The sequence below is a fragment of the Tyto alba genome, unplaced genomic scaffold, assembly GCF_018691265.1.
Source record: "Tyto alba isolate M040663 unplaced genomic scaffold, T.alba_DEE_v4.0 Super-Scaffold_18, whole genome shotgun sequence".
Lineage (NCBI taxonomy): Eukaryota > Metazoa > Chordata > Aves > Strigiformes > Tytonidae > Tyto > Tyto alba.
The window spans coordinates 12,334,800-12,361,225 of record NW_024881280.1 but is presented as its reverse complement, the minus strand read 5'-3'; the positions used below and the strand labels follow the sequence as shown (position 1 = coordinate 12,361,225).

The 26,426-nt window shown below is 39.4% G+C and overlaps 1 protein-coding gene across 10 annotated transcripts in view; it reads left to right on the top strand.

The window, feature by feature from the left end:
- RAD51B (RAD51 paralog B) overlaps nt 1-26,426 on the top strand; it is a 448,074-nt gene that overhangs the window by 165,667 nt on the left and 255,981 nt on the right. For 8 of the 10 annotated variants that reach the window (XR_004405956.2, XR_004405957.2, XM_042790959.1 and 5 more), the window contains exon 8: nt 18,263-18,359. Coding sequence is in view for 8 of the 10 variants with exons in the window: in XM_042790959.1 (XP_042646893.1) it covers nt 18,263-18,359 (97 nt within the window). In the remaining 2 variants the exon portion in view is untranslated. Of the gene's footprint in view, nt 1-18,262; nt 18,360-18,937; nt 19,026-26,426 lie in introns of all 10 variants that reach the window. The other 2 variants (XM_032984683.2, XM_032984682.2) reach the window with 2 other exon arrangements.

The following is a 26,426-nucleotide window of genomic DNA, read 5'->3' as shown; positions in this document are numbered from 1 at the left end:
GTGTCCAGTCAGAGGCAGGTGAAATGCAGTTGGGCGTGGAGATGTGCAAAATTTCTGCAGGGATGTGATTTATCTGGGTTTTCCCCAACATGTCCTCTTTTTCTGGTTTGAAGCCTCTTAACTCTGAGGGAGAGAGAGAAATTAGGACATGCAGGATGTCTTAGCTGCCTAACTTCCAAATAAATGGGCACTGCATGTCCCAGACTATGTAGTACACATCCAATGTCCTAGACATGTCAGATTTGCTGTTTATATATACTATATAGCACATACTCATACTTGTTTTGCCAATTAAGGATGATTTGTAGGTCCATTCTCTGCCTCTGGTGGTATTGCTTCCTCGCTGTTCAGCCCCATATGCACTCTTTTCCTTGGGTAGTTGAAAGTGTTAAGATAGGCCTGTGCTACCATAATTTCAAGGTATCTAGAAGTTATTTCCATGGTATTAATACCTTGTTTATTACCTATTTAGATTATATGAATATAATAATAATAATAATCCTCTCAATGGTCCTTCCTCGCAGTAATAAAAAAAGGAAATCAGAACGCACCTCTCTGTGAAAATCTGATGTAGACGGTAACAGTATACATAACCCTGCTCTCTTTTTTGCCAGTCTGCAGTTGCTTTTTTAAAGCTGTTTGACACTGAGCATTGTCACGTGGCCTCTAATAGAGAATTACTTCACAGATTACTCAGCTACAAAACGTTCTGTGTGGATAAACCAAATCGTAAAAGCATAAAGTCATTCTTTAGTCAGAGCCATCATTCTTTCTTTCATTTCATTATTTGAAAACACTACTTAAAAAGTTATTTTTGAATGTTTAGGTAAGAGTATACTGTGTTCTGCCTGGTCTTTTTGGTAAATGAATGTGTTCTTCCTTTCCTGCATGGCCACATAGTCCCAAATTTGATGCTGTTAGATACCAGCCTGAACAACTTAGGTCAGGCTGACTCTGAACTCTTTCTGCTGAAAATTATCTTTCTTTGACTTTTAAAGCCATCAGCTAAAACATCTTCCTTCAGTGTTATTTCCCCCTTTCCAACAGACTGTTGTGTAGTTTCATATTTTCTTTCTAGAAAAGAGAACGTAATGGCAAACCTGAGCTTTGTGCTTTACACAGCTCAGGTATTTTAGATTAGTGGGCACTTTGAAAAACCTTTTGTTTCAATCCTCTGGATTTTATTTGAGTTCCATGTTCGAATAAAATGAGCAAGCTAAGTGGAAAGCCTAGGGAGAGCTATGAGGTTTTGCTTTGCGCTATGCTGAAATAAAAGTTTCAGGTTGTTTCGGAAAAAAATGGTTATGTGTGCAGTTTCTCCAAACTCTTTAACACTTTAGGCTTTACTACAACTTTTGGGGGTAATGTGCTTCTGTCTTCTGCTTCTGTGTGTTTGTTGTGCATCTCATAGATATATATATACACATATATGATTTGAATAACTGCTTTTATGAATATATAGATCACATTTAATTATTACCATCCTGCATTACTCAAAGGTATTAGGATGTTAATATTACTGACTACTTATTCACTCTGAAGGTAGTTTCTGCTTCAGTTAATACTTTCTCCATTTTTTTGCATGGCCACTTTTAGATACAGGCAAAGAAGCAGCTGTCCAGGAAGGCACAGTGGCAGGGTTAGCAAAACACTTCCAGTACTGGACAAGCATAACTCTGCTGCATTCTTCTGCCTCTGTTTGAATGTTGTGCTCCTAGTTTGGAAGGAATAGTTGTGCTAGCATGGAGCTGAGTTGCACTGCTCTTCTCCAGCCTAAACTGTCACACTGCAAGGCAGGTTTTTTGAGTTCTGAATTGGCTTGGGACAGAGGAGGTAGGAAGGGAGCGATCTGAAGTAGGGTGCCTGGACAGTCCTTCTGACATGATCCCTACCCGGGGCAAAGAGCACTGTGCCCCTACATACTGCATGTATGTGTGTATGTATAAAATTGTAGTCACAGGCTTCAAAATTGAACTGTGTCATGGCTAGATTTCTTGGTAAATTGGATTTGCAGTACAAACAGACCCATCACTTTTAGTTAACTTCTTACTTTGTGTTACAAATTCTGAAGATTTCATTATGAATCTCACAGTAGTGGTTGTCTGAGGTTTTTCATGTGCCCCTGTTACTGTAGTTATTTCAATGATATAGTAGCTTAAGAAAAAACGTTTATCTTCAAGATTGGAGAGAATCTGAATCTTTATGACACGAATCAGAAATCAAATAAGAATATAGTCCTATGTAAAGGCTTATCAACCCTTTCTTTATATCCCCAAAGTGCTATGAGTTCAAAGGAGAACAAAGAATGGACATTGTTTGACCTTGTTCATTTGCCTAAAACATCTTTCTGTTTTTCTGGTTTCCAAAAGATAATGGTGCATGCCGGCGGGGTGGAATTGGTAACTATCTATATCTAGATAATCTGTTTAGCACCTGAATCCAATGCCATCCCGACAGAACATCAGAAATGGGTTTCACAAAAACTCGTAGTTTAGTACTGTCTGTGGACTTTGGGCTACTGTCACCTCTTCAGGTACTGTTGTGTAGACAGGATTGAACCATAAAGTTCAGATCCAGCCTTTTTTCAGATTGAGAAGTATTTAGGTCTGTGGGTTTGCAGTGGGTCTGCATTTGTTCTTGAGACTGGCTCACGGTTTGTAATCAGAATAGAAACCCTGACAAAATGAATGGTGGATCTTTCTAGCGATGGTCATTGCAGATACAATTTAACGGTTTGTACTGCCAAGAGGCATGGCTTCTTGCACAGTGAGAATGACTCTTCTATTTACGTATTTCTATTAGTATTTCTTCTGTTTGTACTTGAAGCACTTTCTTTGCCTCCAAAGCAGCAGCTTCCAGGACTCCGTGCCCTGCCATGTTCTAGACGTGTCAGTTCTGTTCCTCCCATTTATATTTGCTGTTAGTATTCCAGGCAGTTTGCATTCCTGCAGGAAGTTTTGTGTTTGTTATTCATAAATCATACCTCCTCCGTAGTTATTCATGCCTCTTGCCTTTCTATCTGAAACTCCAGTGCAGACTCAGCTCTTGGTGAAGCCATTTCAGGCTGCAGTTTCCTCAGTAACAATTCCTTTCTTGCTCAGAAGCCTAAATTGCTGTTAAGATGGAATTTGGACTGAAATCTAGGTAATCTCTGATGTTTCCTCCAGCCTGTTAAAAAGGTCAGCTTTAACATCTGAGATGGAGTTTCTTATCACCTGCTCTTTTTGTGTGTCTCTCTCATCCTGTGCTTTTGCAGAGGGGAGCGGAGTATTTTTTCATGCTTCTTATACCAATATATCCATCTTCTTATTGAACTTCATATTTTGAAAGTAGCGTGAGGTCTGTATCTGTTGGTCTTGTAACACCCTGAAGAATAGCTGGTATTTGCCTTTTACTGGCACAAAAAAGATCCGAGTTACCCAGTTCAGAAAATATATTAGTACAGGCCTGATTTGATGTGCTGTGTTGCTGTTACTTTGTGTCTTTGCTGTGCTGGAACTCTTCAATACTCCCACTCTATAAAATAGCTCTTTAAAACACCCTCATTAAGCTCAAGAGAGACCAAAAGTTCTTCACAGAGTCCCAGCTGACATTTAAATAATAAGCTGGCAACTATTTGTTTCTTTCATTCTGTTTTAAGTATAGTGCTAATACTTTACAGTACAACATGCCACAAGTAGTTTTTCAGATTTACTGTTCCCAAACTTGTGGTGAAACCCAGTCATACTTTCAGTCTATTACCTGACTCAAGCAAAGGGAAAGGATTTTTTTTTAAAAAAAAAAAAAAAAAAAAAAAAAAGTGAAAAGAAAATGGCTCATAGGTTTTCTGGGGGGAAATTTTAGAGTTTGGTAGTTTTGTTACAAGATGTACAAGCCCATACATAGAATGTAATGCAGTCAACTATTACTGCTAAATTGTATCTAGACATTGCCCAGCTGTACCTTTGGAAGACTCTGAGAACACTTGGTGGTTTTAATCACCCTTCATGCAGTGAATTCAAAGCATTAGGAAAGCAAAATAATGAATCCCACAACAGTCTTCTGGGCTAGGCATTATGCCTCACAACAGGGCACAAAGAATTTATTATATCAGTAAGCAGTCGCAGCTACTTAGTGTCAGAACCAGGATTAGAAAACATGCAACTGGACTTCTGCTGCCTCCTGTTCTTTCTTGAGAATTAATTGAGATGAAGAGTTAAGGGTAAAAGAAAAACTATGAACTGGTTGTTTCTCTGCAAATGTATTTAGAAACAAAAGGATGAAGATGGAAAGAGGCAAGTCCATGATCATATTTTGCTTTGGTGTAACTCCTTTAGGGTCAGTAAAACAAGACCTGCATTAAATCTTAGTCTGGAATAAAAATTGAGTAATATTAATAAAATTTAAAATGAGAACTTACCTTGTCAGGCTAGTTTCTACACAGAAGAGGATATCTAATTTTCTGGAGGAAGTGGAGGACACAAGTGTAAGAGGCAGCTATCTATTACATGATATAAATTTCATATGTGGAACTGTAAGGCTTGCTACAGCAGATAAGGGTTATGTAAAAAAAAAAAAAAAACAACCAAACAAAAAAACCCCAACAAAACAAAAAGGTTTTGAGGAGCAATCTATTGTGAAACAAGCCATAGTCAGTTATCCTTAATTAGACCCAAGGAGTAGCCAATGGCAAAATAATTTTTTTGAAGTAATAGCACAACTGCTGAAAATGCTTTTCTAGTTGATACTTGTTTTGATGATTGCAGGAATCAGACAACATAACTAAAGGGGTATATGTCATAACTGCCATTCTGCCTGCAGAAGCTGAACATCTCCACACCACACAGGGCATTTTGCAAATCAGCATCCATCTAAACATGAAAGAGTTTTTACCAAGATTTGAATATAATTGACCAGTTCTCTTCAACCTGTCACACCCTCTGCTCTGCTATTACACCTTGCTTTGAAGTCCAAGCATCTTGCTCTGAATTATTTTTATCTTTGTTTTAGGAACTCTATGAACACATCCTATCCTTCCCTGAGAAGGTCTCTGCTGGGCCACTGTTGGCCCTGCAATATGTCAGTCCTGGCGTGTAGCATCCAATAGCTCCTACCCTCCTACCCCATTCCTACATCTAAAGATGCACTTTCAGCCTGACCTGAAACAGCTTATTACTTTTCAGCTTTTCCCACAATGTTCACTCATACACCTCAATCCTATCCAGAAACACTTTTCTAATCTAGGCCTGGTTTCCCATATGTTTGCCCACGTATCTCACCCCTCACTGGAAGAAGTATGGGGCTACAGAAGACTTACTGGCACACATCTCTTCTCTTGACTAAAGCATAATTTGCTCCTCTTCAGTTTTCCTCTAAATTAAATTAATGAAACTCATTCCTAACATTACTATCTTTGCAATTTATTACTGAAATCCACAGTGGAGGCTTGGTTGTGGTTTCTTGAGAAAGACTTTGGATAAAGCGGTTATGATGGAGTCCAAAGAAAATGCATGATCCTGTGAATTTTAATAGCAAGTCTAGGAGATGATATAAAAAAATTGCTAGCTGCAGTGAACAATTAATCTAGAGCTGCTGCAAAATTTCAGTTGGTTGTCCAGAAGGCATTAGCTGTTTTTCTTTGCTGCCTGTATATATAGTTTATAGGATGCACAGCAAATCTCAAAAGATTTGACCCAGCTGTGTTCACCTGGCTTAGTTTGAATGAGGTGCAACAGTTATTTAGCCCTGTTAAGTTTAATTCTTAAAGAGCAGATACTTTCTAATTGTGAAACATCTGAAATCTTGTACCATTCCCAGGGTTTTCCTAAAGTTCTATATCACTGAAGGTGCCACAGCCTGTTTTTATGCACCTGACATCAACTCTCAACATTTCTGTAGATGCAGTATGAGTTGTAAATATAATGGTGTACCCAAATAGCTGAATAAATACTTCTTCTCTATATATTTTTTTAATGTTTCACATATTTACATAAAAACTGAGGTACCAACAACAAAGAACAGTAAGGAAGACCTGATGTAATTTTCAGTGGAACCAGTGGAGTTATTCTTAGTGATCACCAACTTCCCAAACAAATTGATATCAAATTTTAAAAGGAAAGGAACACTTTTGTTTTTGAACCAATTTGCTTTTGCAGGAATGTCATTACTGTCAGTCTCTTAGTTTGATTTTTCTTAGATTTGTGAACAGGTTTACCAAAACAACACTGCAGGACTGATCCTCCCTGCAACACAGAAGAGATAACATGCTTCTACAGTGCTGCCTTTTGCACAAATTTATGCAGTGACCTTCAGGACAGTGTTGTTATCCCAAGAGGTGAGAAATTAGCTTGAGTATAGTTTCATGGGTCTGTGATTTTGTTTAGACAATCTCAAATACTATTTTTCTGTATTAGGCAAAGCCAAAGGGGGATGTCATGCTGCGGTCTCAGCACAAAAATGACTCCTTGCATTTTTCTGAGTTCATTTTCCATATTGAGTCCTAACTTTCAAAGAGATTTTTAATGATTCATGTTTCCAAGGAAAGTTCAGTCCAATTTAAGCGAGTTAGGTAGGTAAATAGAAATGTGTCATTTTAAAATGTGACGTAAACACCAATTTTATTGGGGAAATACTGACTAACTGTATTTCCCAGTGAAAGGATTTAGAAGAATAGGATACAGAGGCTGAGACAATGCCACTGAAATTCCAGAATATCTTGAGCCACAAGATTATTTATTTTTTTTTCCCCAAAATATTGAAGAGACGAAACTTGGCTGGTTTATGTCCCCTACCCTCGTCTGTCCTCTGGGTAATATCAGATCAGACATATTTGGAAAGCAATCATGCACACACATTTTCTGTTTTATTACAGACTATTTATCTGTAACTTGTAGACAATTCTTCTAATGTGCTTTTGTGGAAGAATCACATGGGATAATCTAACTACTGAGTAGCAAGGCTGACTAAAATGCTATAGCAGTTTTCAAAAAATGGTAATAAAACTTCATAACACAGTGCGCCATCGTACATTTTGTATAGGTTGCATTTGTTGGGTTTTTTTTAGGAAAAATTGTTTCAGCAGACCTTAGTTTATAAAAATGTATTGAATATAATAAGTGTAAGGCTGTTAAAGTTTAAAGCACTTACATCTAACTTTGCAGGTTTAGGAGACAGACAAAATACACCCAAGCAGTTTTCCTTTGCATAAAAATGTTGCACTGTATTAGAGGTATGTTGATACATTACAAATCTCAAAAGCTAGATGGTAAAAATTCCACTTTCTGTCCAATCAGGCTAAAAGATGTTGACTATTAAAACAGTCACTGATACAGCAGAAAAATACTACCCAGCATTCCGACTGGTTTGCTTAGCTGTACTTGGTTTATTTTGTATGTTTGTTGCATTTTAAGGGAGGCTGAAACTACCCTTGGTTTTGAAATATTATAAATATTTCTTGTAGAAATAGATTACTTGCTAAATTGCAGGTTAGGCTGAAAACTATGCAAATGCAATTCAGTATATGAAAACACCTAAGATGTAATATTAATATGTACCTACAGCTTGTAGTACATACAGTTTGCAGCTGTTCATTCTCACTTGTCCTTTCATACATTTCTGAGCCCTGGGTTGCAGGGAAGTGAAACTGATGGTGTCTTGAGAGGCTCTTCATTTCAGCAGCTGGGTGTTTTGTTTTCTGGATGATTTCTACTCTTTTTTACAGCCACTGCAGCTATAGAGAATGACTGAATTTTGTTCATGAGAACACTTTGAAATCACCAGGGGCACAGTGTTCAATAAATGGGCATTAGTTGCACTAAATAATGCTGTCAGTGCCCAGTTTGTTCCTGCTTTCTTAGTAGCCTTCTCATTTTGTGAAAAATTATTGGTATTTTGGCTTGATTGTCAGGCTTCTGTGCAATACCAGTTACTACCCTAATAATCTACAGACCTGTTAAATTGCCTTGTGCAAACTGGGGGATGGAGGTACATATCCAAATTCCCTGATATCCTGTACTCAAAATCTACTGACTGTTACATGCACTGAAATAAAGGTACATGACTATCATAAGGATAGACATTATAGGTAAGTATAAAAATCTCGTCTCTGTTTGAAATATGTTCAGTGAAGGGCAGCAGCTACCATAACACAGCAAGAAAAGAAAACTTCTCTAACAAAATTGTGTAAAGCATGCTGTGATCTCTAACATCACTGTAGGCTAGAAAAGATTTGCTCTGCTTCTGTGATGCTGGTAGAGTATGTTGAGTACAAAGCAGTGTAAGCCATGCAATGCCGTCTGGTGGTGACGTTAGTAGCTACCCGCCTGTAAAGGTTAAATGAATAGACAAGGAGGAGCAAATATTCCTGTAGTCCTATCCTGCTTGCCTAAAAAGTAAACAGAAGGGCTCCAGCGATGCAGAGCAGGCAAGGAAGTATGCTTTGCAGGGGAACTGAACAGCGAGGTGTTGATGAGATTTCCAGCATATCCTAAAACTGTTTTCTGCTGCTTCCACGAGGCACTGAGCAGCAGTCTGAACTAACACTGTCCTCCCTCTAAAAATGTTGGCATAGGGTCATGATGTGGGATAAGGTGGGACTAGGGAGAGTGTTTTAAAAACTGTTCAGCAAAGTTGTAAATTACAGTAGCCCATTGAGCTGTTCCAGTTTGCATCTAAGACCCAGCGAGTCTCTTGTGACCCACTGCCTTGAAGGCTTGAAGGAATTAATTGGAAGGAATCTGAGGAATTAATGGAATTAATGACATTGAGATGGGGTTGTGCCTTATATGCTATACCTCTCCAGACCTACATGTGTATATTACTATAAACAGTCTTCCTGAGGGGCTTTTCAAAACATCAAAATCAAATAAAAAATGCTGGTACACTAATTATCAGCTTGAAATTGGCCATAAGCCCTAAGTAGGCCTTTGTAAGGAGTGTTTCATTAGTTTAGTTCATATTCCTATTTAATTGTTAGCAAAAAACTATAGACAGGTGTAGAAAATCTCTTTAAATAAACCCCAAATATAGAAAGAATTATAAATTTATAATTTTCTGGATAGACACTAGATTGTCTTGAGGAGTCCTAGAGTGCTCAGGTGAGTATGGGCCCTTTCAACTCTGTTCTTGAAATCAGGGTCTAGGAGTGGTAGCAAAGATTTATGGTCCACTAGTCAGTTTGCTTAGTGTCCAAGCATCTATCTCTACAATAGGGGGAACAATGTATTTATTCCATCAGAAGGCAGTGAGATTTAATGTCACAGAATTTGTGTAGGTTTGGGTAAATGTGAAGTGATGAAGCAGGGCAGGTGCAAGGCAGAAGGTCTGAACTCAGCAAGCGAAAGGGAGGAGCCTTTAGTCTCATTTCTGATTTGCTAATGAGTGCCAATAAACTAAACTAGGTTTTTCATTGAGAAAAAAGTAAGCATGAATTGTGACTTCCTTGCAATCCTGTTAAAGAGTAGGAGACGTACTCAGCTCCCCCCTCAGCCTGGAGCACGCCGGAGCAGAACTGCAGATCTGTACTACTTTGCTGATGTTCCAGACAACTCAGTTTCTTCCCTGTCCTTCAAAACCAAAGAAACTAAACCAACCCAAAGCTCGGTTGCTGAGAACAGCGTGCAATCTAAGAGCGAACTGTAAACTCGTAATTTTATTTATTCTTCTAGAAGACAATTTGGTGTTCATCAGAAAACTCCCTTCCAAGCAGCGGTGTTTCCCTCTGCGAGAGTGCAGCAGGTTTTGACTGTAAGAGTTGCCTGTGGCTTGCAGGGGCTCCCCGCGAGGCGCTCCGCCGTGGCTCAGCCCCCGGCCGCCGTGCAGCGCTGGCCGCGCGTGGGAGCCGGCGCGGTTCCGAAAGCCGTGGCTGTGCGGAGCCTGGGGGGGAGGGGGGAAAGGCCTGCTGGAAACTAACCCGGGGCTCTGGCAGGGGCTGGAGGCGGGCGGCCATCCCGCCGGGGGGGGGGGGGGGGGGGGGTCTTGCGCATGTCTCTGCAAACAGGTCCGCGCTGGCTACTGGATGTGAAGGCCTTCCAGGCACACAAACCTTCCACGCCGAGCAGCGCAGCACGAGGGTGCTGCGGCGTGGATTTTGAAGGTTCCAGTTTGTGTTGGCTGCATTCCTTGTTCACAGAGGAGGAAAGGCTAAAGACCTCAGGCTATCGCTGGGTGGTAGCTATTTCAACTTGAAGACGTGTAGCTGCCTGAGAACAGCATGCTTTTGTTTTGTTTTGTTTCTTTTTTTTTTTTTTTCTTCTGGTGGAAATTTTATTAATTCATTGTGATTATTTTTAAGCAGTTGGCAGAGATGTGAATAGACGCTTTACTTCTCCAGAAGGCTTATGGAATAGAATTGCATAACTTTGTACTTTTCGTATGCAAAGCAGAATAAATTGGATGTAAACACAGTGGCCAGACTCTGAAAGATTCCTTGATTTCTTCTGACTCTTATTTATACCCAGTGAAATCCAGTGACTATAAAATGACCTCTGCTGCTATGAATTGCCTCACGGAGGGAGGAAAGAGGAGAAGCTTGGGTAGAGATACGGTGGCAAAGCAGGAGCTGGAGGTCCTGTTCTAGGAGTTCTAATAAGGTTGCAGCTAGCAGCAATGTGGCCTGAACAATAGGTCTCTAATATTTTAAAAAGTGCTTGTGGGCCTTCCAGAGAATGACTGCATTCTTGTTTCTGTGGTGTTAGACTGTTTAATTGCCCCCCACCCCCCCTTTTTTTTTTCCTGGATATGATGAAAATAGGTACATATGAAATTCCTCTGAAACATGGGCAATACTCGTTGCTAGATTGCTTATAGGATTAAGACATGTTTCTCAATAGGTTTCCAGTGGCTTGTGTGTCTGTGTCTATTATTAAGGAAATTATGCCAAATTCTGGTGGCATTGGTTGAGATGTGAATTCTAGCAGCTCTAGGCACAGAGGCCCCTTCTTTGCCTTCAGTCAGGGTAGCCGCTATGCCTTTGTGTCTGAAAACATCCATCTACTGCCTTCTAATGTGAGCATCACCGTTACAGCCTATGCCTCTGTCATGTATAAATAAGCTGCCTGCAACAGGTACTTTTTCTTCCAACTCCTTTGGATTAGCAACAGTGGTTAAATGTGAGCACTTGTCTATTGCTTACGCCTGCAGTGAAGGAGCTTCGTGCTTTCTTTGTTAGCTAGAACCTTTTTAATACAACATGTAAAGGTACTTCTGAGTATCTTTGTTAGTTATGCCTTGAATAAACACCAGAAGTGGTGTTTGACTTTGAACATGGGAATTTAATTTATTATAAGGCTTTTTGCTTGCAATGGCTGGGCTCTGTACAGTACTTGACATTATTTTCATTCTTCCCCACAGAAACCTCAGATGCTGGGGCCGGTGGCCACTCAGTTTGGGAGTGTGGGACACCAAGTGGGATGAGTACTGGGTGGGTGTGGTGATTTTCTTGGATTCGAGATGATAAACTGTTGGGTTTTCTCTTCTGTATTTGGGTTGTATGAGCCAAAGTAGTTTACGTTTTCTAAGAACGAAGATATGTATATATATTTAATCTCCTGTCATGGTACTAGTTGTGGTATAAATATGTTTGGTTTGGTCCTGGAGCCCAGAACTGTTTCAGCTGTGCAGAGGCTTTTCACCGGAGTAGCCCGCTGTCCTGTGCGGTGAGCCCCAGTGGAGCATCACTGCAGTAGCCAGCTTCAAGTGCCCAGTAGCTGTAGACGCTTGAAATTCTCTCTTTAAAACTCATTTTATATAGGAACTCTCAGTATTGCAGTTCAGTCTTTCCCTTTTCCTGTCTGTAACTCCCTGATTTCACTGAACATGCTCAGTTTTAAGGAAGTTTTCTTTCTTGTGAATAATAGGTACAAGTCCTGCTGAGGTCTTTGACAATTTTTGACAGCTTTTCTGGCAGATGGCTACTGATGCTGAAGAAAATGTCCCTGAAGAAACAGAAGTTGAAGAAAAAGCTATTTCACTGCATAGCTTAGAAGAAAATCACAAATACCCTGTTGCTATGACAGATGGTGGTGGTTTAGGGTTCTTCCTTGGGCAGACCGATGCCAGTCCCGAGGAGCTGTAACAGGTTCCCAAGGAGAAGTCTGTAGTTCTCACAGCTGTTTGAAGTGTGCTGCTTCACCCCAGTTTTCTCACTGTTCCCTTTTTCTGTTTCCAGGATTGCTGCCTACCCCATCTGGCTTCGTGGTATTGCTTGGTGCACTTTCCTTTCGCTAGTGCCTTCACGATAGCCACCATTGTTTCGACCTGTTACTGGCTGCTTGAGTGCCTCCTTAAAAGCTCGGTGCTTCAGGGAAAGGGAGAGGTGCCTCCCCAGGGACCCCTGTGAAGAATGGCTGGGGACCAGTAAAACTTCTTTTCCTTCTCCTCCAGCATGCTGAGTCAGCATCGCAGCCCCACTGACTGTCACTTATACTTGGTGCTCTCTAGTGACATTGCTTGAGTACAGTGAAAACCACAAAATACATGGACTAATAAGGGCGGAGTAATTTGGAATTATTGCAAGTGTCCAAGTGCTTGCTCTCCCAGCTCAATAGGAAGCCTTTAATAAATTCCTAAATAGTGTTGCATGCAAAATGGGGAATTCTGCTCCGTTCTTTTAACAAACAGACATTTCATGAGAGAGTGGGTTTTTTTCGCCTCTTGGTACATACCAGAAGACTTTATACCTTTGCTGGTTACTGATTGGTAGTTCTGTGCTGAGCTCCCTTTAATTTTGCAATAAACTAACAAGGAGGCTGAGACCACAAGTTTACAGAAAATGACTTATTTACTCAACTGGATTTACAAGGATGACAAAGCCAGATTTAGTAGTTTCAGTGTGGTCCTAGGAAGGGCAGGAGGAGTACTTGAAAAATTGTACTGTGTAAATAACCAAACAAAAACTGGTTTGCTTATTCTTCTGTGTAAAGCAGTCATATTTCAGTTCTTAGGCCAACTCTCTCCCAGGACCTGTAGGGGCTTTCCACATACGCAGGAATTGTGCTGTTCCCAACAAATGGGGGTGTTGAGAGTTTAGGCACCTTAAATAAGTATTTTTACTTTTCTAATGTGCTTCCAGAAAACTGGCATCTGCTGAAGTCACATCAGTGGAAAGAGATTCTGTTGTCACAGCAGCATGTAAAGATTTCAAGAGACTATAAACAGGGTGTTGACTTCTGGATTAATTTTAGAAGTGACCTGTCTAGGATATGAACGCTATTTTCCTTGAGAATGTCTAGTTTCTGTTATTTTCCAGGTATCAGCACCTATAAAAATTGGGGAAGGGATAAGAAGAGTAGGTATTTTTTAAGGTGTCTAAAATTAGGAACTTGAAAATGTGTTCCCACTGTCTCCTTGTGTTTATCTCCAGGTTTTTTGACTGTAAGGAAAAGGATTCTTCTTTCTGTCATAACACTTCTAATGGTTAGAAGGGGTTATTTTACAATTTAAGGTTGCTATGCTGAAGTAAACATCTTCATAAGATTGGGAAATTGTGTGGTCAGTCAATTGTGTGGTATTTTAAGTAGTAGACTTTTTCCCAGAAGTGATTTGGAAATTTGAATCTAAGTGAATTTCTACAGTGTTTGTAATTCTGTCAGAATTGGAAGGCTGAGGACTGTAAATTTTCACTTGTTAAATAGCTAGCTTAACCAGTTGCAAGTGAATAGGCTGAAAGGTTAAAGGCAGTGGTTCACTGAACTCCATAGGAGACTGTATGGGGCAAATTTCCAGTGTTACTGAGCTGTCTAGCTGACCTCTTCATATATTTTTTTTTTCCTCTTCTTTTAGCAGAGGGAGTGTGTTTTCCATTCATGCACAGTCACTGGCTGAAGAAGCCCTACGCTCTTTGCTCATCACAAAGCAGAAACAGCAGTAACACAACCTCCTTACCTGTTTCACACATCAGGACAAAGTTGTATGTGAAGAGGTGTAATGTTTTTTCTGACTCTTAGTGCCTTAGTGGTAATGAAAATGCCTTGTTCCATTAGTTGATGCTGGAAATAGGAGCTCCTCTTAAAATACTGGTTATTGAATAAAATACAATGTATTTTAAAATACTGTCTATTTCAATATGATAACAATATATCATACAGCAGTATTCTCACTGTTGAGTGTTCTGCTGGAAGATAACACACATGACTGACATTGAACCTCGTAAGTGGAAGCTATGCTTGGCTGGGAATGATGTCCAGTGTCTGTCAAAAGGAACCACAACAGAGGCAACTTTGCCTTACCTCCTTAGACAGAGGACTTGGCAGGTCTCCTGTGCTAAACAGGGTAAATCTGATCTGTACGTTAATGGCAGATCTCCAATGAAAAGTTGAGGAAGTGCTATTGCTAATTCAGTGCAAGGCACTCTTTCTAGTAAGTCTGCTTGGACTTGTGACCCCAGCCTGTTCCCAGGAGCTGTTGAGCAAGGAGAGGCAGTTGTTTTTCAAGCGTGGCAACCTAGCAGACCAAAGGGAGGTACTCTAACCTTCTTGTTGGTGATTTGTAATACATGGCATCATTAAGATCAGAACTAGCGTTATATTCAGTGCACACATGTATGAAGCAATGTGTGAGACTCAGCTGATTCTGTCCATGCACAAATGTGTTTACTTGCCAGAAAGTCACACAGCTGTTCCACTCCAGATCTCCTTTGCCTGTATGTCCTCTTCATATCACACTCAGGGTTAACCATTCCCCCAGACGCCTATTTGCAACTCTCTCAATATGTTGAGCCATTTGAAATGATAGCAGAATGGAGTGTAAACATGTCTTTCAGGTTAGTGAAGGAGACTTTGGGGAAAAGTTAACATGTTCTTTAGATGTGACACTGGAATCATGCGATGAAGAACATTCAGGGCTTCAAGTTGAATATCTGCAGGATTGGGGACTGCTGAAAACATAGGGCCTTGTTTGAATGGCACTATTCACTGCCACAGTATTCAGGACCAAAGTTTTACTCTGGGAAAAATAAAAAACTTAGCACTTTCCAGTAAGGGCATGTGATTGAAGTTGTGAAGATAGATGTATGTACTCAGAGGACTTCTCTAAATCTGAGTGCTTTAGCTTTTTTCTTCGGAACTGGAGCTGAGTAAGGGCCAGCTTTTTACCTTTTATTAGTAACTTGTAGTTTGTTGGAGCCAGTCAGAGTTTGGAGCACTCTGCACACCTGCAGAGTAAGATTTAAACTATATTATGGTAGGTGCACAGAGATGAATATTGGTTGGTTGATAATGCGAGTACCTATACCTGATGGAATAATTTTGCAGTAAATGAGGCTGCAGAAGTGTGATGGAATTTGATGCCACATTTAGTGCTTAGCTAACAGCCTCTTGGCTTGTACTTATGGGAGAATCAAATCTCTATGTTGGCTCTGCAGACTTGCAAAGATGAAGAATAATTTTCAGTTAATTCCAAAATAAGCATTCTGTACATGCATATGGCTTCATCTCAGAGAAAGTGTGCTTATTCAAGATAGTATTTAAACACATATTTAAGCAAATGTTTAACTATCAGTGAAGTCATGGAACTAAGAATACACTTAATTCCCATCCTCAAAGCAAGCCAAAGAGGAACATTTACTTGGGTAAGACTCTGCATATTTAAACTGATTTTTTTAAACAGTATAACAGGGTGTCTAGGATATTGTTCATATTGAATAGTTATTGCAGGACACATCTGAAATTGAAATCTAAGTTCAGAAGCGTATCTGGAGTTAAGCATAAAGGGTGAAGAATACTTTCGGTAATACAGCTAACAGTGCTGTGGAGTTCCTGGTTAAAGAAGAGGCCAAAAAATCTGAAAGATAAAAAAAATGCAGTTGCATTATTCTTGTTCATTTTTCTTTTGATTTTTGAAGCCTTTAGTTTCCTTTGAAGGAGTGCAATAAGAAATATGCTGTGCTTAGGTCTTTTTTTTTTTTTTTTTCTTTCAAAAAAGACCCTTAAGCACGGTAGCTTTTCTTTAAAATGTGGTGCATAAATAATAAAATACGTGATGGCACAGTACAAAGATTATCTGGCACAGGTCTGGGATGACTGATCTGCTTATAGAGCTTTTGACACTTGTGAATAATGTGATCATTGCAAAAGTGTGCCAATGAAAACTTCATACCCCACCAATACGTGTGTGTGTTTGTAAGTTTGTTAGTGTATTCTATTTTGGCACATTTTCTAGTACCAGATCGAGGAACAGCTTCAGTGTTGTGCCATGTTGTTGGTGTATCTTGTGCCTGGTTGCCAGAGTAGCCTCTATGGGTAAGTGAAGCCATAGGTTTTGTGACATGGTGAAAACAGTGTTAAGGAGGACAGGTTTCACATTCCGTTCCTTATCCCTCCTGACTCCTGGCTGCCTACTGCTTTCGATTGCCTTGAAACAATTTTTATGTTCAACTTATCACAAGGATGAACTCACTAAAATGGAAGTACTCTGGCAAGAAGAAATGAAAAAGTGACTTTTCTTTGTTGTTTTTACTAAATGTTTAAATAAATTTTCTTCTTTATTATTAAATTGAATCATCTTACCTTATAATCAGATGAACAGGACAGCCATCAGTGGCTGCAAGAGGTTGTATGTGCCAGGTTCTTTCCTGCGTGCTTTTGTGTGCTCATAGGTGCACGCAGAAGCTCTGGGGCGTGATGCATTTCTTGTGTGTTTGCCAACTGTTGTTGGCAGTATTACAAGTTGTACCTTAAGAACCTCAGCCTAGATGCAAGACCAAACAAGGCTGTTATCTTCCATGTCTGTGTTCACTGCAGTGGTCATAATGCCCACTCCCAAAAGGTGCACCCTATGGTTAAACTGGTCAGGATGGTGATAGCCAGCTGAAGTTTGTCCAGAGCTTGGAATCAGTAGCAGAAGAGCATGAGGGGCATCACTGTGGAGCTCTGAAGGTCTTGAACTCCTGTTGAGTAGGTGAAGATTTGACTTACAAACTTTTCAGTTTAGTCCTGTTGATGCAGTCCATAAAGCTCTCAGGCACCATTGTGCCTGTTGGCAAGCACAGAGTTGGATGGGCTGATGGGAGCTGGGAGGAAGAGTTGTGGTCTTGGTAAAGGTCGCAGACTCCATCACATTGTTGGTAGCTCATGTCTTGCTGCCTGAAGAAGATGCAGTGCCCCACAGCAGCACCACTGCAGTTACAACTCAGTGATCTGATATAGCTTATATGGGATCTTGAAATAGAAAAGGAAAACGGGGAGTGTGTCATATCATACTACTGAAAGTGTTGAAAAGCAGGAGGAAGCCATGATCAGAGGGAGAGAGGAACAGTGGAAGGAAGAGCAGAGAAATTCCTCTTCCTTTTATCAATGGCAATAATTTATTCCAGTAACATCATGAAACTGTATCCACGGAGTACCTTGTAGGATTCCTTTCTCCCTTCCTCCCATGTCAAATACAGCTGAAGACAGGCCATTAATTTCAAAGAGAATTTGGAGTGGCGTCTGTTCTCAGTGCAAGTAGGATCATTTTGGTTATTAAAAAAATTTAAAAAGTAATTTCTGAAGTTTTTGTCAATCTGCAAAGTGGAGACCAATTGTAATTGCAGAAAGTGCAGGTGCTTAGAGATCCAAAGCATTAGGAGATAATTGTGTTTGTACCTATGCTCTTCTCTCTGTGGTGTTTGCAGTGTTTGCCTTAATGTTTTCTGTTACTAGAAAAAAGTATGTGTACAAAGGTGCAGGAAACTGTTCATCTCTTGCAATCAAAACCATTGCTCGTGCTGTCAGAGGAGAGCATGTGTGTGTAATACAGTCTGTTGTTTATCAGAATCTTGTGATCCTGAAAAACACTGAAGAATCCTCTTGTGTAGAGATAGTCCTGTGACATTTGCTTCTCTTGTGCTTCAGACCAGAGGAGTTGTATCCCAATAGCACCTTTCTCCATGGCACTGTTTCAGCCAAAGGAAGGAAGTGTATAAGTTGTGTGGAAATAACTAGGAAAATAGATTTCCTGTTTACCTATGAAGAAAATTATGATTTTTGTAATGACTGTCAAATTGTTCGTTGAAGAATGAAGCTCCTCAGAACAGTAATTTCATTTTAGGTGGCTGTATGTATCACCACACTGTTGTTTAGTATTTCATCTTTTTAACAGTATCCCTTTTCCTACACTTCTTGCAACTATCTCTTTCAGTTTCTGCAGGTAGTTCAAAATTTTCTAAGTGTTGAATTTGTTCACGGTCAGAGTAAAGGGTTGTCTGGATGCTTTGCCTGGAGGATTCCACTCCTTGCCTGGGCTGCCTTCTGCCTTCCAGTAGCTGTAAAAATTCACTTCCCTTCCCCCTCTGCCTGTCTGTTTGCAGGTTATCTTGACGAATCAGATTACCACATCGTTGAGCAATGGCCTTGCCATCCAGGCAGACCTGGTGTCTCCAGCTGATGATTTGTCCCTGTCTGAAGGTAAGAGATCCCTTCTATCAGAACTGAAACTCTACACTGACACAAATCCACATTGTAACTTGCAGTCTTCTGTTGATATACAGGGGTCTCCGAGAGTCAGGTTATCAAGTCTAACATAAAATAGTCTGGGAACAAAATTATTTTTCAGTTTCTCTGCAAATCCTTTTATAAATTAAAAGAAAATAAGTGTATTAACTAAAAGGATCTGACACTTTCTAAGGGATGGGAATAAATTTTTGAGCCATGTCAGTTCTGTAACTTGTTCCTCAGCATTGTACTTTTATTCACATGCATTTAGAGCATTATTTTCTCAGTCTTCTGAAGCTGCTGCTAGAGTTAATACACAGGCTAGGCTATAAATTTGGTCTTATCTAATGATTATCAGTCATTCCAAAGAGAAACTGCTGGTTGCAAATGAAGGAGAGCAAATACTCAGTCTTTGTCCCTTGCATTATGCTTGTCTGGTTTTCAAGTACAGTGCCTCAAACTGCAGTGCTCAATATTCTGTGAATGTAATATGAGGTTTTATATGATGCCATATACTACTTTACATCTTCATCTTTCTTTTTTCTGCACAGAATTAGAGACAAGCACACATTTTGGGGGTAATAGTGAGGACTTTACTGTGTTAAGAAGAGGAGATAATTCTGAATCAAGGTTTGCAAAGTAATATAATTTCAGCTTTCCCCACTTGCAAAGAAGAGTCAGAGTACCCTCAGTCAGGGACAGATGCAAAGAGGTTTACTATTTATAGTTTAGTTTGTGCATAGACCCAAATGTATGTTGTAAAGCAATGCTTGTCTTTCCAGCAAATGCATGAAAATTGCATGTAGACTTTCTCCTTTGTATAATATGGGTATTTCCCCTCTTTCTTGCCTTGTTGCACTTTCTGGTAGTTATGGTCAGCTTATCTTTGTTCTGGTTGATCGCAAGCAGCCCTCTCAGGCTTGTCTGACAATACAAGAACAGCTTGGTGGCAAAAACAACTAAGCAGTGGTTAAAACTGACATTATTTCTGCAACTCATTTCAATGCACAAGAGAAAGAAGTTGAAGATAGATTAAATCGGATGTCAGAGAGTAGCAAATAACTTTGCTGTAATGCCTTAACACTGATTGATGTGTTTACTTCATAATTTTGTCAATAGGAACTGGGGCAAAGCGCAGCCCATTAAGTAATTTTGGAATTGTGCTTGTGGCTTTTGTTGGCTCCGTCCATTGCCAAAGTATCTCTGAAGTTTGTTGCTTGAATATCGCTCCCTACCTCTGTCAGAAAGAGTTGAAATTTGGTAACTAGATTTGGAAGTGAAAGGCATCATTTTTCATCTTTATGATTTCCTTCTTGGCACGAAGTTGTTGCACATTGTCTCATTAAATGCTCTTGATCACAGTACTTGTGTTTTTCTTCGTCTGTTAGAATTGCTCTGTATGACCTTCCTCTGAAAAGAAAGGCATAGCTGACTATGAAGTAGAAGTAATAATAAAATATGTTCTCAGTATATTTTTTTCTTGTGTTTAAAATATTTGAAAAGTCTTTGAAATGTGGAATAGTTGTAATCTTGCTAAATTTTCCTGCAAATACAGAAGATTCTCAGTGCTGTGTATGAGCCATAGTTCAACAATAATCTGAAATCAGGACTATGTAAGAGATGGTATGATGATTTTTGTAGCAGTAACAGCTTATTAATGGAGCTATCATGTTGTGTCTAAACTCTCTGCCACCATTATTTTTCACCTTTTAACCCAAGAATGAGTTAAAATGTGTTGGTGCTCAGTGTGCGTGTTGTTTTCCTTTGTTTCTCTCATTCCTTGATTTTAATTAAGGGCCTGAAGTGGCAAAATGTGCCAGCATGACACTTGTTGAAAATGGAAACCTTTGTTTAGCCTCAGAACAAGAACAGTACATACAGCAGCAGTGCAGGCTCCTTTGGTAATTCAAGTTTTATCAAGGGATGCAGGGGTGATAAAGTTCTTTCCTTCTCTCCCTTCCCTCTTCTGTTGACTAACATTGACACGACATTGACATGCTGTGTTGTATAATGGGAGAGCACAGTGCGTTTCCGCACTACGTGGTTTTGACCTTCTGTTTTTCTTATCCATAATATGGCTGCTTCTGTATTTCCAGTTTGCTTCAGTTTTAACCTGTGCTGTCTACCTGTGAGAAAAAGTTCCAGGAGTTCCAGGCCCATTCAGCATTTGATTTCCATGTTTATCTTGCTATCAAAAGATACAGATGTGGCCGGTGCTTGGGATTTTTGTAACATCGAGGTGTTGACCTGTCCTGAGAAAGTTCCCTGCTGATTTATTTCATGTTAGCTATCAAATAGCCTGAAAGTATCAATTCTTTCATCTTCTGACAATCTTGGGTACTTTAAGAATCCATAATAAATTCGTCTTCTAGAATTAGTGTGATATTCATAATACTTACTGCTATTTTATAGCTGTAGAATTTGCAGAAAAGGGTAGTTAGATGAGAAGCCCAAGCACACAAAGTGGATATGTTGCAGAGGCAGGAACAGAGGGCAGATTCATGACTGGGTTCTTACCTCATTCTTCCTTTTCACTCATCACCAACGAAAGCTGAATTTGAACCAGTGACCTAGATGTGAAAGGACCCATAACACATTATTAGTCCCGTAAGCAACCCAGACCCCTTGGTTTGTGTATGTCTAATATGTTGTTTTAATCGAATCTGAAATCAGAGTCCCGTCACTGTAAATGGTTTGCTAAAAGGGTAATCTTTCTTAGACAGAAATAAAAATTTCAAACTGAATGTGATATTAGAAAGAAATTGAATGTTACAGTGGCTTTTGTTTTTGCTTCTGGTTGTGCTTTGGAAGAGAATTGCTTGGGTTATGTGTTAGATTAGGCAAGAAACCAAGGAAGCTGTTCATCTGATGTGTGACAGAAAGTTAATCTGATGAACAAGCTGAAAGGACATTGTCAAGCTGTTTCAGGCTCAAAGCTCGTCTTCTGCAAAACTGTAATCTAGTGCATGAAAACTTGTGTCCTAAGAATATGTTAGATTTTTATGAGAACATTAAAGGCTTTATAAAGGCAGCGCTGGCTGTAAAATCCCATAACTTATGTAGCAATGTAAGAATTCTTGAACTGTTTGTTGATATTTCTTGTAGGAAATGGTTATGTCGAGATAAATTCCCAGTTCTGTACATATATCTGCTTCAAGATATTAAAAAAAAAAAAAAAATTAGTTTGCTACAAATTAAAGTGCTGAATGAAATATAAAAGTTTCTCTACCTGTAGACTGCATCTCTGCATTCATTTGGCCTTTACATACTTGTCAGATTATCATCTGAACGAGTTAATTAAGACTAATAATGTTTTTCTGCAGCTCTAAAATTCTCAGGCACCTAAGGCTGTCACTTGTCCCCTAGGAACCAAACTCAGTTTTTACTTGCAGCTGCACCATTCTTAGCCATCTTGCAAACCCTGTCATTGGATGGGACCGGCTGGAGGATGATGTGAATACTGCTGTTTCACTTTCATCCTTGCTTATGGACTAGCCTCTGTTTATCTCTTCCAGTCAAAGCCAACTTTGAGAAGCCTCGAAGTTATTTTACATTGCAGAGATGGTCAGACAAGCCCAGGATTATCTTTAGGCTTGAACATGTGACCTAGAGAAGTAATGTTTTATTATTTAAACATGTAAAAAGTAGCTCTTACCCCAATTAAAAGAATTTATTTAATAATTTAAAAAAAATGTATATTTAAGCTGCATTAGGCTAAATGAACAGCAGAAATGGAGTGCAAATGTCCTGAACAAAAGACTTTGTATGAATGTTTTTAAGCAAGTCACCTGTGGCTGTGACTGCACTATATTTGTTATTTTTGCAAAGTTCACATGACTGGATTTTACCTAATGTAGGGAGTTGTTAGAAATTAATTCTAAGCCCATATGTTTGAGCACTAGCTGGATGGTGAAATTTGTGTGTTGCATTTATGTGCTGTGAAGAGATAGAGCAGTATGACCTATTTGAGGTCCCTTCTAGTCCACCAGTCCCTATCCTATTAATATATCTTCCAGCTGCAAGCTCTAACTTCCTCTGGCAGACAACAAAGCCAAACTCCATCTTTCTTGGAAAAAGCTCAGGGGCGTGTTGGTATGAACAAGAACAGCATCCCCCTCCCAGCATGCACAAAGCATCAAGCAAAAAAAGGAATGCTGTCTTGGGCTTCTTCAGTCTCAGCTAGCACTTTCAAATATTTGTTTGGGAAAGTCAGAATTATTTTGTGTTTAAAATTGTCTGTAAACTTGCGCTAGCTCTGGGGAGGCCAGCGTTCAATCTTCTGCCATTTGTGTTCATCAAGTAGTTTGTCATAGCATTGTATATTTTTAGTGCATGGTGTGAGCAATGAGCTTAGTCTGACCTTTTCATCTTTGTTGCTGTGATCTTGAATTCTTTTAAGCTGTTGAGCAGGAGTAGGCTTTAGTGTTGTGGAGACTGGAGAAAACTAAGCTACCATAATATCTCCCACACACATGATTTTCCTACTTTAGTTTAGGGGCAGAAAATTTGAAGCTGGAATCTTTGGCTTATCTTCTTTGCTTTGCTGTTGATCTCCTGTCAGATTGTGGTTAAATCATTCTTCAAGCCTCAGTTTACCCTTTTTTTAATATGGGGATATATTTTTATTTTGCATCTTTCTTTTTTCTTTCTTAATATTTCATGATATTCCTATGCGGAAAATAATGAGTTGACCTGCTGTTCACCCCAGAGTAAGACTGGTTCTGTAGTTTATGCTTCTCTCCCTTCGACCCCCTTTTTTCAATCCTGGTGCCAAATGGAGAGAAAACACTGAAGGAATTACCAAGAGAACCAAGGGGCCCCCTGAGATCAGATGTTGTTGGTTGGGTTTGGTTGGTTTATTTATTGATTTATGTATACACTCATGCGTAAGGTTGGAACTGCAGGTGACTTAATAAAAAAGAATATTCTGTGAGAACACAAACATCACTGTTTTGCAGGAACTGTGAATTTATGAATGAAGCAGCTGTAAAACAAGTTTCTAAAACACTTCCTCCTTGTAGTTCTAAATCTAATGCAGAATAATGCATGTTCTAGTGAAGTGCTCCAGCATGATACGAATTTAAATACATTAGAAAGTATCATAACACTTTGGCATGTTTTAGGCCTTTAATATTTTAGCTGAATGCTCTGTAAACCTACTGTAGTCTGGTTTACTCAATTTTGCTTGAAAGAGGAGGTAGTTTGTCTTGTATCATTGAAACAATGGTGTCAGTTAATTATAATAGATTTTTAAATAGGAAAATTCATAAATTAATATCGTATCTTTTTAATATGAATCCACTCTGGCCTCTGACTTTGAGACCCAAATATTTGAGAATGGTTACTAAAACCCTTTTTTTTTGTTACCATTATGGAATAATCCATGTGGAGATTACTAGGCCTGTTTATGAAACTCAAGAACCATGTGGTATGGTGTAAGAAAGATCTTTTGACTGTGACCCCTTATGTAGACCCTGTGAAGGTTAGTGAATTTTAGATGTACAAAAAGGCAATGAACACAAATAACACTAGTGGTATTACCAAATTATTTGGAAGGTGAATTCCAACAATTACTCCATGTCTATATATACTGAAGGGTAAATTTCCCAGCTGAGACAAGTGTGCAGATGTGAACCCTGAAGACTAAAACTGAAAAGGAAATGGAGTTCTCTTCTTGTTTTATGGCTTATCGAGACAATGAAGTGCTACAGTATATCTTTTGCCCTCTACAGTCTTGATGATAGGGAAGTGTAGTGAGATTTGCCTTTGTTTTTACTTTGATATGAATTGCTACTTCTCACCTGATGGTTTGGTTGACACTGAGGCCCAAGGCCAACTGCATTGCCTTGATGGGACAGGAGAGCTCAGTGAGCCACAGGATTGTGCCTCCAGCTCTGAACCCTGAATATCTCTGACTTTAGTGTAGGAGTTGATAGAATTACTCAACTCACTGGTTCTTGTTCATGTGAGCTGTAATGGAACAGCTGGAGTTGTTACTTTCTAATTCTTTATTTTGCTGCTGGACTTTATATCTCAGCTGTCTTTTAAGAAACTACCCCAGCACAGACCCTGTAATCCCCTTCACCAGCTAACAATGCTGGAAGCCTTTTGTTCCCTCAGTCTGTTCTGTCTTTGAGTTACTTGTCCAGCTTCAGACCCTTCATGAAAAACATCGTTAGGCCTTGATGCACTGAAAGGTGAGAAGGGAGCTCGTCTTTAACTTGCTATAAGTCAGGATAGTATGTAGAGCATCTACTTCAGCATAGGTAAGCAGTAGGCACCACAAAAAAAGGAGGGACCTTGATAAAACTCATTAATACATGTTGGAGGGAAAAATGAGCCTCCTCAAAATAGGATTTTGTTTTTGTGCTTGCACTGTGTTTGTGTTTCTGGTAACTGTGCTCCTACCAGTAGTGGAGTCCTGCACCCCAGTGCTTCAGTGGAAGGAAAAAAGCCCTTCTGGCTGTTGAGAATGCCTGAAGGAAGTGCACCATCATAACGGGGCCTGGAACAAGTGATATTAACCATGAGGGGAAATGATACTGTGATTGCTTCTGCATGATGCAGGGTTGCGGTGGTGTATGGAGCAGTTAGATTTCATGATAATGGTGGTCATATCAGCCTGTACTAATTTTGATGCTGTATTTCAACAAATGGGAAGTAGTGACATAATAACATCCAGCCAAATTTTAACGGCTTTTTAATCAAAATATAAATCTTTCAGTAAAACAGTGTTACAGAGGCTGTACGTGTCTGTGGAAGTTTCAAGCTGAATGACATGCATAATCACTTGATCTAGACTATGAAAGGGTTGAAAACTGTCAGCAGGAATATTCAAAGGCCTCTATATATCAGTTTAAGAGAATCTCCATTCCTCATTTCCTAATTGCTGCGATGATAGAATACAAAGTTTCACTGCTTTGTTGTGGTTTCTTTCTGAAGACGTGATATGACTTACAATCATTAATCAACAATTTGTAATCCAAAAACCCTTCAGGTACATTTGCTGGGAATCACTCATCTATATAATCAGAGGCATGATAACAGAAGTGCTTACAGTCATAGTTGAGTGGTTAGGAGTTACCACCTCTCAACTGCTGAGTAACTTACTTCAGCTGAGAAAAAGTGTGACTGAGCATGTGTTGAACCTCCCAATGCAAAGTAAAATGGATTTGCATGAATCCTGCTACCCACACTAGTTTTATTCCTGTTTTCCTCTAACTTGCAGTAAGTTCAGAGCATACACGGGTCAGTCACCAAGTTTCAGTTTGTGGCATATAGCTGTAAAGCATTGTAACGAGATTGCAATTGGTCATCTCCTTATGCCCTAAAAATGTTTAAAAATAAAATTAACTCATATTTCAGTGTGGGCTAATACAGAAACTATGTTCTCTTATACATTGTAATTTAGACTTTTGTTTATACTATAAAAGTAGCATTAAGAGACCTGGTTATTTAATGGTAGTAATTCCTTCTCCTTTGCCCTTTCTTCCCATCCTGTGCAGAATAGAAAAGATTAACCTGCATTTTTACTGTGGCCCTGCAAATCAGTGGTTTAAATCAGAAACATGAGACACGGTTTGGCTCTAAATTCCTTCTGCAGCCCTACATTGTACCCCAGTGTTGGTGGAACTGCCCCTAACTTATCTTTCAAATTACATTGTAAAAAAATAATTTAATGGTAGGAAAGAGCTAAACACCATTTGTTTCTATGCACAATGTTTAATTAAATTCTGTCTTAACTTACAGTGGGTTATCCTTAAATCTGTACGAACAGAGGCTGAGGAAAAAAATATTAATTGAATCTTCATAATTCAGTAGCATTCAAACCTGTTTCTTATGGAGTTTTATGGTACCATCAGTGGATCTCTCTTCTGATGGAATTGGGAAGGATCAGAAGGATTTCTGTACATGGGAAAACATCACTGTGGGAATTATATTTGGCTTGTGGAATTACATCAAGCTCACCTGCAGAACTTCAACCAGTTAGGAGTGACCCTAGATGCCGGTGTTCTGCCAAAAGGGAAGGTGAGGATGAGG